The sequence below is a fragment of the Gossypium hirsutum genome, chromosome D10 (genome assembly GCF_007990345.1).
Source record: "Gossypium hirsutum isolate 1008001.06 chromosome D10, Gossypium_hirsutum_v2.1, whole genome shotgun sequence".
Lineage (NCBI taxonomy): Eukaryota > Viridiplantae > Streptophyta > Magnoliopsida > Malvales > Malvaceae > Gossypium > Gossypium hirsutum.
Genome location: NC_053446.1, coordinates 12262212 through 12277031, shown reverse-complemented (window position 1 = coordinate 12277031; position 14820 = coordinate 12262212). Strand labels below are relative to the sequence as shown.

The 14820-nt window shown below is 32.1% G+C and overlaps 1 protein-coding gene and 1 long non-coding RNA gene across 3 annotated transcripts; both read left to right on the top strand.

Moving 5' to 3' along the window:
- Nucleotides 1-6640: 6640 nt before the first annotated feature.
- On the top strand, nucleotides 6641-7809 carry LOC121222395 (uncharacterized). 2 transcript variants are annotated; one of them, XR_005919681.1, is made up of 2 exons: nucleotides 6641-7121; nucleotides 7419-7809. It is a non-coding gene; the product is annotated as an uncharacterized lncRNA (long non-coding RNA). The 2 variants fall into 2 exon arrangements; XR_005919682.1 differs by having other exon boundaries at nucleotides 7345-7809.
- A 4473-nt stretch (nucleotides 7810-12282) lies between these two features.
- On the top strand, nucleotides 12283-14671 carry LOC107914267 (laccase-11). Its single transcript, XM_016843132.2, has 6 exons — nucleotides 12283-12457; nucleotides 12539-12690; nucleotides 12770-13014; nucleotides 13096-13224; nucleotides 13300-14223; nucleotides 14315-14671. The coding sequence occupies exons 1-6, from the start codon at nucleotides 12350-12352 to the stop codon at nucleotides 14443-14445; spliced, it is 1689 nt and encodes a 562-aa protein (XP_016698621.1). The 5' UTR covers nucleotides 12283-12349; the 3' UTR covers nucleotides 14446-14671.
- Nucleotides 14672-14820: the final 149 nt, after the last annotated feature.

The window sequence follows — 14820 nt, the reverse complement described above, 5'->3', positions numbered from 1 at the left end:
AGTATCGGACATAAATTTTACTTTGGTTATGAGCGCTGGGCACAAACTATTTACTTCGGCATTGTCTGATGAGACACCGGGTGTCAAATTGGTGTGTTGGTTGGATCCGTGTATCCGTTCGAGTCTGGGTTAATAGGGGTAAAAAATGTAAATTGGATAAATGATATACGAACTGAGTTGATATTATGATTTGATGATACAAATACATACTGCAATATACGAATATCGATAGCATGTGAAAGATCATACGAACCTATTATACGAGCCCCGTGAGTCGATATGGAAATGTGATGAATCAATGAATTCGATTTGGAATTTGAATGACGAAACAAATTAGTGATTGACATTAATTTTAAATTGGATGTATTGTTGATAAATGGATGGAATTATATGAATATGATAGTGAATTTGTCACACCCCAAAATTAGCGGATCGAAAAGAAGGCCTGTAGATATGAAGTTATTTGTTTGCGCACTATAGTATCATAGTCTGCAAATTACAAACTTCTGGCTAGCTAAAATTTGACGTAAAGTATCCGCTATAGAATATGATAGTGAATTTGTCACACCCCAACTTTAACGGATCGAGAAGAATGCGTGTAGATGTGAAGTTATCTGTTTGGCGTACTATAGTAGCATAGTCTGCCAAATTACATACTTCTAATGAACTAAGGTTTGGCGTAAAGTATCCGCTGTAGAAGTATCTAAGGATTTATTCTCATAGTATACTTGAATTGAAGAAAAAGTACGACAAGCGAAGAGTACCCCTCAGAGTTTGGGTTGAGCATGACACGTCTACTAAGTATATGTTAAAGTTGTAAGAGACTAAAATGTCTTTAAGGACATGCCATATACAAGTTACCACCATAGGTATGGTACATCGGTTTGCTCGATTAATGTGCAAGATGGATTCTTTAACGTGATTGATTGAGAGTCAACTAAATGGATTGACTGGTCAAATATCATCGACATCGAATTTTCTTTTATATTTTCTCCGATTTTTGTAGGACATTCAAGGGAAAATTTTTATATACATTTCAAACTTGTCAAGATCCACTAAAAGGTACTAGGTATATATATATATATGGTAAGAAAGGGACGTTTGGATGGTTTTCTTCCTTCCATTTTACACTCTAGTTTTTCATAAGATTAAATATTCTCTTCTTTTTCATTAATTGGAAGCTGAGGTTTCTAGGGTAATCAGTGGATGTTTCAACCTCTTATTAAGTCTGGTAACTCTGCATGTTAGAATTTTGAAAGAGTAAGGATGTTAAAAAGTATATGAATAGTAAGATATGAATAAGAGGCCCTGCATGGGGGTCGTATATAATCGAGATGATAGTAAATTGTCTGTAAATGGGTTTTTAATGGTGATTCCATGTTCTTTTACGCAGTTGTTACTGCTAGTTCGAGAAGGACGGTCGAATTTAGAACTTCAAGTTACAGTAAAGGTGAGTTTCAAGTGAGTCTTCGTCCTGACTCATGCATGTTAATTTACAATGGGAAAATCGTATATTGATGTCATTTCGAATGTCTGGTGAGTGTAAGTGTGTGTGAAGCATCATAAAGTTGTTGCATGTTTACAAATGAAATATATCAGTTACTGCATGAACAATAAGATGTGTGGTATTTATGCATATGAAATCAAGTGTGGGAGAGTATGAATTAGTTAGGTGAGTGAATAAATCTGGCTAAGTGGATTCAGTGGTAAGTAAGTAAAACATTCATTTGTGATGCCTCCGGTAGGGCAAGTATATTGCTAACCGGATAGGCAGATCACAATGACAACGAAGACACTCATGGTGTAGCCTCCGGTGAGATGTGAATCGAACTGACAGAACACAACATGAGGATATGTAAGACCATGTGGCTAAGACCCATGACACAGTATGTCAATGAAAATATTCATGGTGATACCTTCGTTGAGATGTAAATCGGACTGACAGATCACAATATGAAGATATGGATAAGCCCATGAGGGAAAAACCCATGGCATCCTTTGAGTTAGTTCGTCGAGACAGTAAACATGTAACTCTCTATGAAACCTTTGTGTCATATTCTGTAACGCCTTTGTGACGTATTTTGTAACACCTTTGTGGCGTATATTGTAACGCCTTTGTGTGGTGTATTCTATAACGCCTTTGTGGCGTATATTATAACACATTTGTGTGGCATATTTTATAATGCTTGGCGTATTCTGTAATGCCTTTGAGGCAAAATCTGGAGAACTGCTCTTGAGGAAACGATCTGAGTAAGTTTGAGGATATCTCGATTGGATAACCTTATGATGAAATTTTATATTTACCTAAGGTATTTCCTAAAATAGTTCTCAATTGTGTTTTTGAAGAGTGAATCTGCCATAGTAGCCAGCAGTATAGAGAATTTAGTGTATACGTAAATTATCTAAGAGCTCACTAGATCTGGATTTGTCTACGCTGTGAATGCAGGTTATCAAAGTTCTATGGTATTCACCAATCTGAGTATTTTCATGTTATGTATAGTGCTTATCTGGATTCTAAGTTTTCCACCAAGATTGGTGCTCTCGTGATATATAACATAGTTGTCTGGAATTCTTATAGATGACTTAAATCGTTTCAATCATCAGAATAAGTTATGATTTGGGGTTGTTTCAAGATATGATTTGATTGGTATTCTGATAGTTGCCAACTACAGTATGAGAGTTCGCCAAAGGTAAGACCCGTATGAAGGTCAACTTAAAAGATCAATTAGTATATGTATTCGCCAAGAATAATATCTGTGAGAACATCATCCTAAAAGATCTATGAGAACACCCTCTTGGGTGAAGTATTCTACATTTGTCTGAATGAGAATCCGCTGAAGGTAGGTTCTGTATTGATATCCTTCTAGGAAGTACATTTGTCTTTTAAAGAAGGAAATGAGATCTGTATCGACTGGTGAAATCTGGAATTAGCTCAAAGAGTGACTTGTGAGTGGATTGGTCAAGTATAGAAGTTGTCGTATATATATATCCAATATTAGGAAAGTATTCGCTAAAGACAGATGTGAAATCCAAATACTTCAAGATGTGGAATTCAACAAAAAATGCTTTAAGGTAATCTAGGTTAAAACTCACTAAGTTCGCTTGAACTTACAAATGTTTGTTTATGTTCCAAGTTCTACTGTAAAAGTAGGTACGCCAAGAGGGGCCAAGCTAGGATTGCGCTATGGTAGCTGTGCAAGTTGCAATATTATGCATACAGAGGGCATCATAGGAGTATGGCGTATAGTACATTACGCCAAGAAGAGTCTGCTATTAACAAAGTTTTATGTTGTAATGTTGCACGTTGTTTAAAACTTTAAGTATGTTTTAAAATAGTTGTGCGCCAGTTGTAAAATTTTTTTGTTAAGAGTTTGTGTTGTAACATCTAATATCTAGATTTGATGATTCGGGTCGGGTAGAGGATGTTACAAAATTGGTTAAGTGTTGATTGATTAAGTGAACTAGAATGTTATATCTTTGAATTACTATATGGTATGATAAATTTTGAACTCGCCTTCTTAATATGTGGTTGCTATGTTAAGCAAACTTGATAAGCTAGTAGTTTAACATATTAAATCGTAAATTGAGGCAAGTTGTTGTTTAATGCCTATGAACTTACTAAGCACTCGATGTGCTTACCCCGTTATTCTCCCTTTCCCTACAGATTACCAACTTGCTGAGTGTGTCAAGCGGATCATTGAGAAGCTTACACTAACACATTATCGGTTTGGTAGTATTTAATCGTTTCAAAACTTGGTTTTGTGACATGCATATAGATGTTATATATTTGTTAAATCTTGATTGTTGGTATAGTTTGAAACCTTTAATGCTTGGTTTTGGTGAGGTTAATGCCTACATGAAATGGTGTGTTTTGGTAATATGATTAGGTTATGTACTTTGACATTTTAAATAGCATGAATGCTCATAGATTAATATGGAATAAAATTTGATTTTTAGATGATTAAATGGTTGGATAAATGATGTATAATTGAATAAGTTAAAATAGTATGCTTTGTGAAAAAGTAAAGCTATGTTGAATTTGTTGATTGGGAATGAATCAATGGTTTAAATTGGTTTGATTAGGTGTCAAATTGTGGCACATTGGATGGAATGTTGTGAAATTGGATTGGTTTTGTTTTGTTGGCATGAGAAAGATATCAAAATGCAAGATTTTAACATTTTTGGCACAGAGGTATCGATACTTTAGAAAGGGGTATTAATACATTAATGTTTTTTCTTTCATTTTTAAACATAGAACCTAAAAATGGCATTGATACAGAGATAAGGTATCAATACCTTGACAAGGGTATTGGTACTTTATGCCTGGTATCGATACATTTGTTCTTAATTCAATTTTTCTAAAACATCAAAGTTCAAAATGGTATTAGTACTTTATATAGGGTATCAATACCTATTTTGGAAATTTTGTAATTTTATCCTATTTCATGTTTGGAATTGCAATTGAGCTTTTGTAACCTCGATTAAGGCTCGAATTTAATTCTATATCATATTGTGAATGTGTTTATGACAAGATGAAATGTTTGAATGATTTATTTACGGTGTACTTGACAATATTTGTTGCAACAACGAATATGTCATCCTGTAGTTCAGACTTGGCGATCGTGTCAGGCAATGAGTGTTACAATTCACCTCCAAATCCTCCCCCTGAAAACTTGGGAAGTAAACACTCAACAATGTTTACAGTTTAATTTGCACTCTCTCACAAAATAGTTCCTCAAATAAACAGACTAGAATGCATTCAATAAACTCATATACAAAACTTGTACAAGCCCCAAAAGTATATATCAATTTCGGCTTACTAACATAAAATCTAAGTTAATGTCGAAACCATTTTTTGAAAAAAAAAACGGGTATAAATTTTGAAAATGGAAATGAGAGTCGCCACCGATCTTTTATTAAGGTGTGATTCGTTCACCATTAAAAAATTTAGGTCTGCGAGACTTGAGAAAATAGGTCCGAGAGTTGATTACGCACGAGGAAGGGTTAACACCCTCGTAACGCCCAAAATTGGTATCGAATCGATTGTTTAATGTCTTAATGTCGAAATTTTGAAAAGATTTTAAAATCCGATCCTTTTATTTTGAATAAAATGAATTAGACGATGAGAGTCACTTATTCCAAAGAAATAAAATGACACACCCAGTGAGTTAGGGCGCAACATTTTTAATCTTCAAAATTAAGTTTATCTTTTAACTTTAAAAAACCTTGCATTTGAGAAGGATATTTAATTATTCAGGTCAAATGAGAAAATCAAAACCAAATAAGTTAGGGTTCAATTTTCACAAAATTCCTAAATATCGAATATTGCCTTTATTTCCATTTATTAGAAAAATACTCGTCTCGAGAAAACCACATGTTATGTCCAATACGTTAGGACATTACGTGTCGAATTCCCGAGAATGAGCTTTTTATTTGTGTGTTAGTTAAAAAGGATATTCGGTTTCTTAGATCCCGAAGAAGATTGGAATCCAGTAAGTTAAGACACAATCTTTTAGAGGATCCCAGATTCCGAGTGTCGTGTTGTTTTGAAAGACTTTTGAATGAATTGCTTTTGATATTTAAATAAAATGTACTCCTTTTGATGAATAAAACGCCATGGAATGACAATGTATAACGCAAAAGGATAACTCATAATCCTAAAAATACATGCTAATGAACTCGAATAATCTATCAACACAAATGAAATGATATAATGTACATAATATCCATAATCACATATCACTTGGAAATATTAGCACCAACACTTAAAAATTAAAGATATAAAAGTCTATCACAAACACAACGAAACTAGACTAAAGTAGCTAAAAAGAAATTTGAAATTATCAATGTATGCCCACGAAATTACATATAAAAATTAAAAAAGTAATAACTAATGTGAAGATTTAAAATATTTTAAAAATAGAACACAAGATGAATACTATATGAAATAATATTTAAAAGAATTTTAAAATGAATATTGCATGAGAAGAAAATCAAAATACATGAAATGATATATAGATGTTACATATGGAATGAAATATTTAATATAAATAATATATATTTATATAATAATATATGTAAAAGGGGTTGAAATGAGTAAAATAATAATAGAAAATTTAAAAGAAATAAAATATTTATATAGAGAAAATAGATAAAATTTACAATTCGAAATTGGTGGTATATTATTATATACATACGTATAAAAAAATAATTTAGTATAAATTATATATCCATAGATAAAATAGAATTAGAATTATGAAATATTATTGTATAAATCTTTAAGGTTAAAAATATACATATATATGGTAAAAAGATAATCATAAAATGTACAAACTATACTAATCAAACATAAAATCTATAAAATAATATATTACAAAAATTAAATAATAATATATGGAAAACACCAAATAATACTATATAATAAAATAAAATAAACGTATATAAAAAGGTTAGGAAAATTGATAAAAGGAAAATAAATAAAAAAATACTACTACTACTACTACTACTAATAATAATAATAATAATAATAATAAAAAAGATAATAAACCAAACAATTTTAGCAATAATAACAAAATAGAGGACTAAATTGGCATTAAAGCAGTGATTCAGGGGAGAAATCTAAAAATAGATAAAAGGAAAGGCCCAAATTACAAAGCGCGAATGACATGGGGGACTGAAAGGGGAATAATCCCCACTCTCCAAAACGCAGCGTTGCATGAGGACCGACATGAAAATTGCAGGAAAATAGGCAGCCCAATTTAAAAGAACGATAGAAACTAAATTGAACCCAGACGCAAAAGTGGAGGACCTGGCGCGCAAATAGCCCTCCCCTACCAAAACACGCGGGTCAAGCCGCGATCGGATCGGGTCATCGGGTTTGGGGCCAATACGACGCCGTTTCAAGGCCACTGAAGCAGGCCTTAAACGGCGTCGTTTTTCACGCAATAAATACCCTACTTTAACCCTAAAATAAGCAATTAACAGCCTTAAACAAATTTAAAAAAAAAACTAAACGTTTCTCCCCCCCCAAAGTCGTGCCGCTCAGCAAAGATTGCTCAGAGGCCTTTGAACCGTCGTCCGACTCCGATTGCGACGGAGCCAACGAAGATCCGGCCAAACAGGTAAAACCCCTTGCTCTCTAACCTTATTTTCTCTTTTATTATCTTATTGCTAATGAATAACAGAGCCACGAAAAAAGAACAAAGAAATGCGAAAATAAATGAAATCACCTTCCAAAACTCAAAGAAAACTCTGTTTTCTCGATTCTTTTCTATTGATATTGTGTATATTGATATTCTCTCTGTATTGATTCCCTTACAAACATTTTGGCCTTTTGTTTTATAGGCCGAGAGAAAAGAAAATAAAAAAAATACAAAATCCCCATTTTTCGTTGTCTCTGCTGCTTGTTTGTTGTGCAGGTTCGGGTACGGAGGTGCGCGGGCGCGCATGTACGGAGGCTATGCGTGAAGAGGCAGGCGCGTGTGGGGGAGCGTACATGTGTGCTGGCGTCGACGGCTTGATGGCTTGCTGGAGCGGCGGCTGATGCGTGTGAAGGCTCATGGGGCAGAGGGAAGGTTGGAGGCGCACTTGTGGGGAAACGGCGCTGGGGCTTCTAGGGTTCCTTGCCTCTGATCTTGTTTTTGGGCTGCATGGTGATTGGGCTAGGGTTTAATGGGTTATTCGGTTTAGTATGTATTGGGGCTGGAGAGTTAGGCTAAGTGTAATTGGGTTTGAGCCATGTTGGGTTTACTGTTGGGTCTAGTGAGTTTTTGTAATTTGGACTGCTATTTCATTTGACTTTTTTTTTTATTTTATTGGTTTATGGGCCGGGCAAAAATGGGCTCTTACAGTTAATTCAAAGTAACTTCTTAAAAATAGCTATTACATCAATGACAATCAAAATAAAATCACTCGAAGATATGCTTTCCAAAATCACCACTACTATCTCGATCACATCTCAGCATTCTAAGGATTTAATTGATTCACAAGAATCCAAATTAAATGCTAAGGATTGATTTTTATAACTGGACCAAGAATATCTTTAATAAAAAATACATAATCAAGTCTAAAAATTTTCTTCATTAAATTATCAAACCAAATAAAATAAGTTTTTAACCATTTTGATGGTTGTAAATAACATTGTGGAATGTCATTCAACAACTTTCTAACTCATTTTACTTCAACAAACACTAATAATTTTAAATCTTACTTTCAAATTTCTTTTTATTCTTAAACCACGAGTTTGTTTTCTAAAATTATGTGATTCTTGACATCAAATTTGTTTGTTTTATATAATATATAGTATTCAATGTCATTATGTCTACATATTTTTGAGCCCTGTCTATTTTTGGAAGAAACTTCATTGAAAAGGTTACATAAGTTTATTGAATTGATTTTTCTAATAAAAAAAAGGGTCAAAATAAGTAGCCGAACCACATGAGATGTGTAAGTTGAAGGATGCATGTGATATTGTGTCAGGGGATGCAAATAGGTTGAAGTTAAAGAGAGGATAGACTGAGATGAGATCCTTAGTCAAATGACAACAACGACTTCGCTTACTAATAAGATATAAAAATCTAAATTGGGCGAGTAAGTGGATGTTTTTGAATGACATGTGCCAACTTCTAGAACAACATCCACACTTTGATTTTTACTATTTCATTTTTTTTAATATTAGTGATTACATCATGAAGTTCTGTTCTTCTTTTTTTAAACAATGGACTAAAAATTGAAATTAATAAATTTTGTGTGGATCTTGATATTAAATTAATTTTATCTAAAAAAGCATTTCAATTTTTAAAATTTTAGGTTGGGTTTGATTTTAAGAATTAAAAATTATTTTTTATCTATTTTAGTAAATAAAAAAGGATTAGTATTTGATACATTGACAAAGTTTTTTTATAGTCCATAAACAATTTTAAAAAATTGTTGTTTTTTTAATATTTTACTATACTCTTATAGGAGACTCGTCAACCCCTAACCTTACTTGTGGAGTCTAAAAACTCAATTTATGAAATATTTTCTCAATAAAAAATATTGAAGAAAAATTATTTAATATATTTTTAAAAAATGAAAATAAAAATGAAAATTAAACAAAAAAATTGTTTTCACTACAAATATTTTGTAAGACCGAAAAAAGCTAGAGGATTGTAACTTTAAAAAGTAAATTGACCCTTTTTTTAATTCATATAAAACACAAATATATTTTTTTTTCAATATTTTTTAAACATCAAACTCTACAATCCATATAAAATGTAATGCATTTATTTCATGAGAAAATATTTGGGAATTTTTTAAATTTCACAAACAGAATTAGAGTGATGACAAGTGTTTTATAAAATATAGTAAAATATAAAATATATATATATATACAGAGCTAAAAAAGGACATTGTAAGTGTACTAAAAAATAAGCTTTATTTTGTTTTTTTATGTTTCTATCATAAAAATGATAATAAGTACCAAACATATTTTTATATTTTTATTATTGAAAATAAATTTCTATTTTTATTTCTATTTCTATTTACTAAATATGTTTTTCAATTTCCAGAAAAGAAAAATATTAAAAAAATCAAAAATCAAGGGAAATCTTATATTTTAAGATCAAATCTATTACAAATTTGTGTTCTATTAAAAAGGAAAAAATTATCCCATACAGAAAAGCAAGTTAAGGGTAAGATATGTGGTTTTATAGGACATATTAAAAAAAAATATCCAATACATAAGTGGTAAAAAATTTTAATTTTAAAAACGAGGTTGAGATTTGATCACATGTCTTATTTATTTATTTATTTTTAGATACAACTTAAGAATACATAATAAAATCTCAACCCATTTGTAGTGTTAAAATATTCCCGCACCAACCAAATAAGAAATGAAACATTTGCTATACTTTAAACTTTGTCTCCCAAATTTATAAAACTCCATAAGCTATGTCTTTATAAAAAGGAAAAAAAAAAACCTCACTGATCAAAAATTATGTGAAGGTTTGCATCCAAAAAAAAAATTTAAACATATAAATTATATAAGTGATGTGGAATTGATGATTGAAATGCAACTTCAGTGTGGATAGGAGGATAATGCGCTTCAACGCAATTAAATTCATGTCTTCCTACATTGACAATAATATCTATACCAATTGAACTAAGACTCAATTGACCATTTCCTCTAACTTCTTTTGCTTTTCTTTTTTGAATTTAAACTTTTAAAATAAATTTATTAATTTAATTTTAATAAATTAATACATATGGTTTCCAATGCATTTTAATATTTCCGTTTCCGTTTCCAATTGCAATTTATTTACTTTTACTTATTTTGATTTAGAGGTTTTTTAACTTTTTATTTATTATTTTAATATAATTATATATTGATTAAACTATTTAAATAATGTTACAATAAAATTTTTAATTATGTATTAAATTTTCAAATAATTTATAAATTAAATTATATAAAACTCTTAATGTAGTGAAGATAGCAAGGAGCAGCGATTAAAATTATGTCGATAACATTTTAAACTAATGTTTTTGATATTTTAAACACTTTAATATTTTTTTAACTATCAGTTAACATTGATATAAATTTAATTTATATTTATTATTTAATATACATATATTTTTTAATTTTTATTATATATATTTATTTTAATTTAATGTCCTTTATAGTCATTTTCTACTACTATTTTGTGATTAAATCTAAACACATATCTCATCACTATTTTTAATTTCACCAATGTAGTATTTCATCTCACTGTGTCAATAACTAATCTAATCGCTACTATTATTTTTAATCTCTCTGAATTCAATCTCACCGCCCATCCAAAAGAAACCTCAAGTTTTGAAGTTGGCGAGAGGGAGAGGTTTGTGGGTTTGATGCACAGTGCTCAACAATGGCCCTTTTAGTGATATGGTTTTGTTGGTCTCTTGGGCTAATTGGGCTCATATAAGTTAAACAGTTTGGGCTTTGCTAAATGTTTGGATGTCTAATATGTCTTTGCGGGCAAGGCATCCAACTTTGGATAGTTGCAACCCAAAAATTAGGGTAAATTCTATAATCAGTCACTTAATTATTAGTACTTTTTTGGTCATTTAGTTTTAAATTTTTTAAATTTTTTTGTATTAGTTACTAATGTTATCCAAATTTAATATTTTGGTTACTCCTCCGTTAAACCACTAATGGAATAACATAATAACAAATTTAGGCCTTCAATGTTTATAAAGTCTATCAGTTTGATCCTAATTCTAAAAAATATTAATAAATTTAACCCTCAATTTTACACATTCTGTCAATTTAATCTTGATTCTTAAAATTTAAAAATAAAAAAAAATATTTAGAAGTTATTTTTAGGATAAAATTATTATTTTAATAAATAAATGTGATGTTAGAAAATGAAAAGAATATATTTATAATTTTGTATGTATTTTTTATAAAGTTTTATTGAAAAATGAATTTTTATTTATAAATTGGATTTTGATATTTATGCGATTACTATTTACAGCTTTGAGAAGCAAGATTGTGATTGTTAGTGAAACCCATATAAGGAGAGTGAGAAGGATAATGCTGAAATGAAAAAATTGCTAAAAGAAAGCGGGTATTTCGTGATTATAATAAATCCATCCAAAAACAACTATTCCACACAATGTTTCTCATTTCTTTACTTTAAGGTTGATATTCCTCCATTTCCATACTTCTTTTCTATTTTCAAAATGGTTTGGTAACAAGCAATACAAAGTTTCTCTGCAAAGCATATGTGCCCATTAATAAGCAAACTCAGACTTACAAAGAAATGCTACAAAATGCTTAGAAGTAAGCTTTTCTGTATTAGATTTTTAATCAATAAACAATGCTAAAAAGCATTCCACTAAAAATTTTGGTTAATTCTGATTGAATTCCGAAAACCAGAATGCTAAATATTTACTTTAAAATATAATATATCATTTTATAAAGTAGAAAGGGGCATGCAACATGAGGTTAAAAAAAGTGCCTTCCTTAGCGGTAAAGCTTGGTGTTGTATGTAGGATTAGGTTGGTATATACCTTTCAATCTCAAATTTTTGAATCGTTTAAAAAAAATTGGATACCGGGAGTTTCTTTCAGCATTTTGCTTCCTTAGATTCACAACCTCAACCTCTACGCCTATCAATGGCACTGAAAGTCTCTTTCAGTATTTTGCTTACAAGCTTTGACATAAGGAGACTATGCAACTTTTACCTAATCAGCTTCATTCTCTTCTTCTTATATTCCTATAATTTTACCCCTTTCTTTTAAAGCTTATATAAATACTTGATACGTTCAACTTCATGTCTCACATCCATACAAGCACCGAAAAGTTTTAAAAGCTTTTAGCTCAGCTAGAATGGCTATCAATGGTGATTTCGTTTCCAAAACGACCCTTTTTCTGGTCGGTTTAATTGCATTCATTTCTTTTCCAGCAGAAGCTGCTGTAAGGAAGTACCAGTTTGATGTGAGTCAATCAAAAACTGAGCATTTTATATAATTTTTGTAATATTTCAGCTGTTTCACTTGATGATGTGTTTTTAAACAGATTCAAGTGAAGAATGTTAGCAGACTGTGCCATGCAAAGCCAATCGTAAAGGTAAACGGGAGGTTTCCAGGGCCTACAATCTATGCTAGAGAGGGAGACAGAGTTATTGTCAATGTTACAAACCATGCAAAATATAACATGTCCATTCACTGGTAAGATTTTTTATTAATATGCAGGAAAAAAAAATTGCAACAAGGTTTCTTATAATGTGTTGTTTGATGATCTGTTTAGGCATGGATTGAAGCAATATCGAAATGGTTGGGCGGATGGACCGGCTTACATAACACAATGTCCGATTAAGACAGGGAATAGCTACGCTTACGACTTCAATGTAACAGGGCAAAGAGGAACTTTATGGTGGCATGCACACATTCTTTGGCTAAGGGCTACGGTGTATGGAGCCATTGTCATCATGCCGAAACAAGGAATGCCATATCCGTTCCCGAAGCCGAACATGGAACAGCTTGTTGTTTTAGGTCGGTTCCAGGGTTGATGTTTTTTGATTGATAAACGAGTTCCTTTCTGTGATGATGATGAAAACTGTGTTCATGGTGCAGGGGAATGGTGGCACAAAGATGTTGAAGAGATTGTCAAGCAAGGAAATAACATGGGATTGCCACCAAACATGTCGGATGCACACACTATCAATGGGAAACCTGGACCTCTTTTTCCATGTTCTGAGAAACGTAAGTTGAAACTTTGAAGAAATTTTGTTGGAAAACATGTTCTGTTACATGATCCTGAATGTTTTCACTTTTCAGATACATTTGCAATGGAAGTCGAATCCGGGAAAACATACTTGCTAAGAATCATCAATGCTGCTCTCAACGACGAGCTTTTCTTCGCGATTGCCGGTCATAACATGACAGTAGTTGAGGTGGACGCAGTTTATACAAAACCGTTCGTCACTCAAGCGATACTGATTGCACCAGGGCAAACCACGAACGTTCTAATACAAGCCAACCAATCCCCTGGGAGATATTTCATGGCTGCTAGGCCTTTCATGGATGCTCCAATCCCTGTAGACAACAAAACCGCGACAGGGATATTCCAATACAAAGGAATCCCCAACACTGTTCTTCCTACACTTCCTCAGTTACCAGCTTCCAATGACACAGATTTCGCTTTGAGTTACAACAAAAAGCTCAAGAGCTTAAACTCTGCAAATTTTCCTGCAAATGTTCCCCTTAAAGTCGATCGAAAACTGTTCTACACGGTTGGTTTCGGCAAAGATTCTTGCCCGACATGCGTTAATGGGACAAGAATCTTAGCCTCGTTGAACAATATTTCTTTTGTGATGCCTAAAATTGGACTTCTCCAAGCTCATTACTTCAACATCAGTGGAGTTTTTACAACTGATTTCCCTGATAAACCTCCTAAGCCATTTAACTATACTGGTGCACCCTTAACAGCCAATCTTGGCACTGCACATGGGACAAGGCTTAGCAAAATAGCCTTCAATTCTACAGTTGAGCTAGTGCTACAAGACACTAATCTCCTTACTGTTGAGTCACATCCATTCCATCTCCATGGCTATAACTTCTTCGTGGTCGGAACCGGTATCGGAAACTTCGATCCTGTCAAAGATCCGGCAAAGTACAACTTAGTCGATCCTGTTGAAAGGAACACAGTTGGTGTTCCGACTGGAGGTTGGACCGCCATTCGGTTTAGAGCAGACAATCCAGGTACCATCACGAACTCAATTTGTTTTCATTATTGAATTTCTCGAGTTCAAGTAATATAAGTTCAAATTTCATTGGATTTTGCCGGGTTTAGGTGTTTGGTTTATGCATTGTCATTTGGAGCTCCATACTGGGTGGGGATTGAAAATGGCTTTTGTGGTTGAAGATGGAAAAGGAGCTGATCAATCAATTCTGCCTCCACCCAAGGATTTGCCTCCATGTTAAACTGTTAGAAAGAGCTTCTCAATGTTCAACAAACACCACCCAAGTTTGCTTATAAATGTATTTTCAAAAACCAAGTTTGTTTATAATATGTATTTCATGCTATATGTATGTTCTGCAAAAATTGCAGCACATATGAGGAATCAAATTTAAAGAAAAGAAAAAAGTAAAATTTCTAATTGTTTTTATATCCCAATTGTAATGGACTCCAAGAAAGTTTATTGTTTCAGTGATGTAGTTGAGTTGCAATGAATTATTGGAAAGGAAAATGAATATGTTAATATTTCTCTACTATATTATTTATGGCAGATTAAGCACTACGCACAATAAGATTATGCACGAAATAAAACAGTATCAGTTTTATCAAGTACTTAAGTC

Bases quoted from the DNA above. Each gene is read 5' to 3' on its own strand.
- LOC107914267 (XM_016843132.2), top strand. From the start codon at position 12,350: ATGGCTATCAATGGTGATTTCGTTTCCAAAACGACCCTTTTTCTGGTC. The intron at 12,458-12,538 runs GTGAGTCAATCA...GTTTTTAAACAG, and splicing joins TAAGGAAGTACCAGTTTGAT to ATTCAAGTGAAGAATGTTAG. The intron at 14,224-14,314 runs GTACCATCACGA...TGCCGGGTTTAG, and splicing joins GTTTAGAGCAGACAATCCAG to GTGTTTGGTTTATGCATTGT.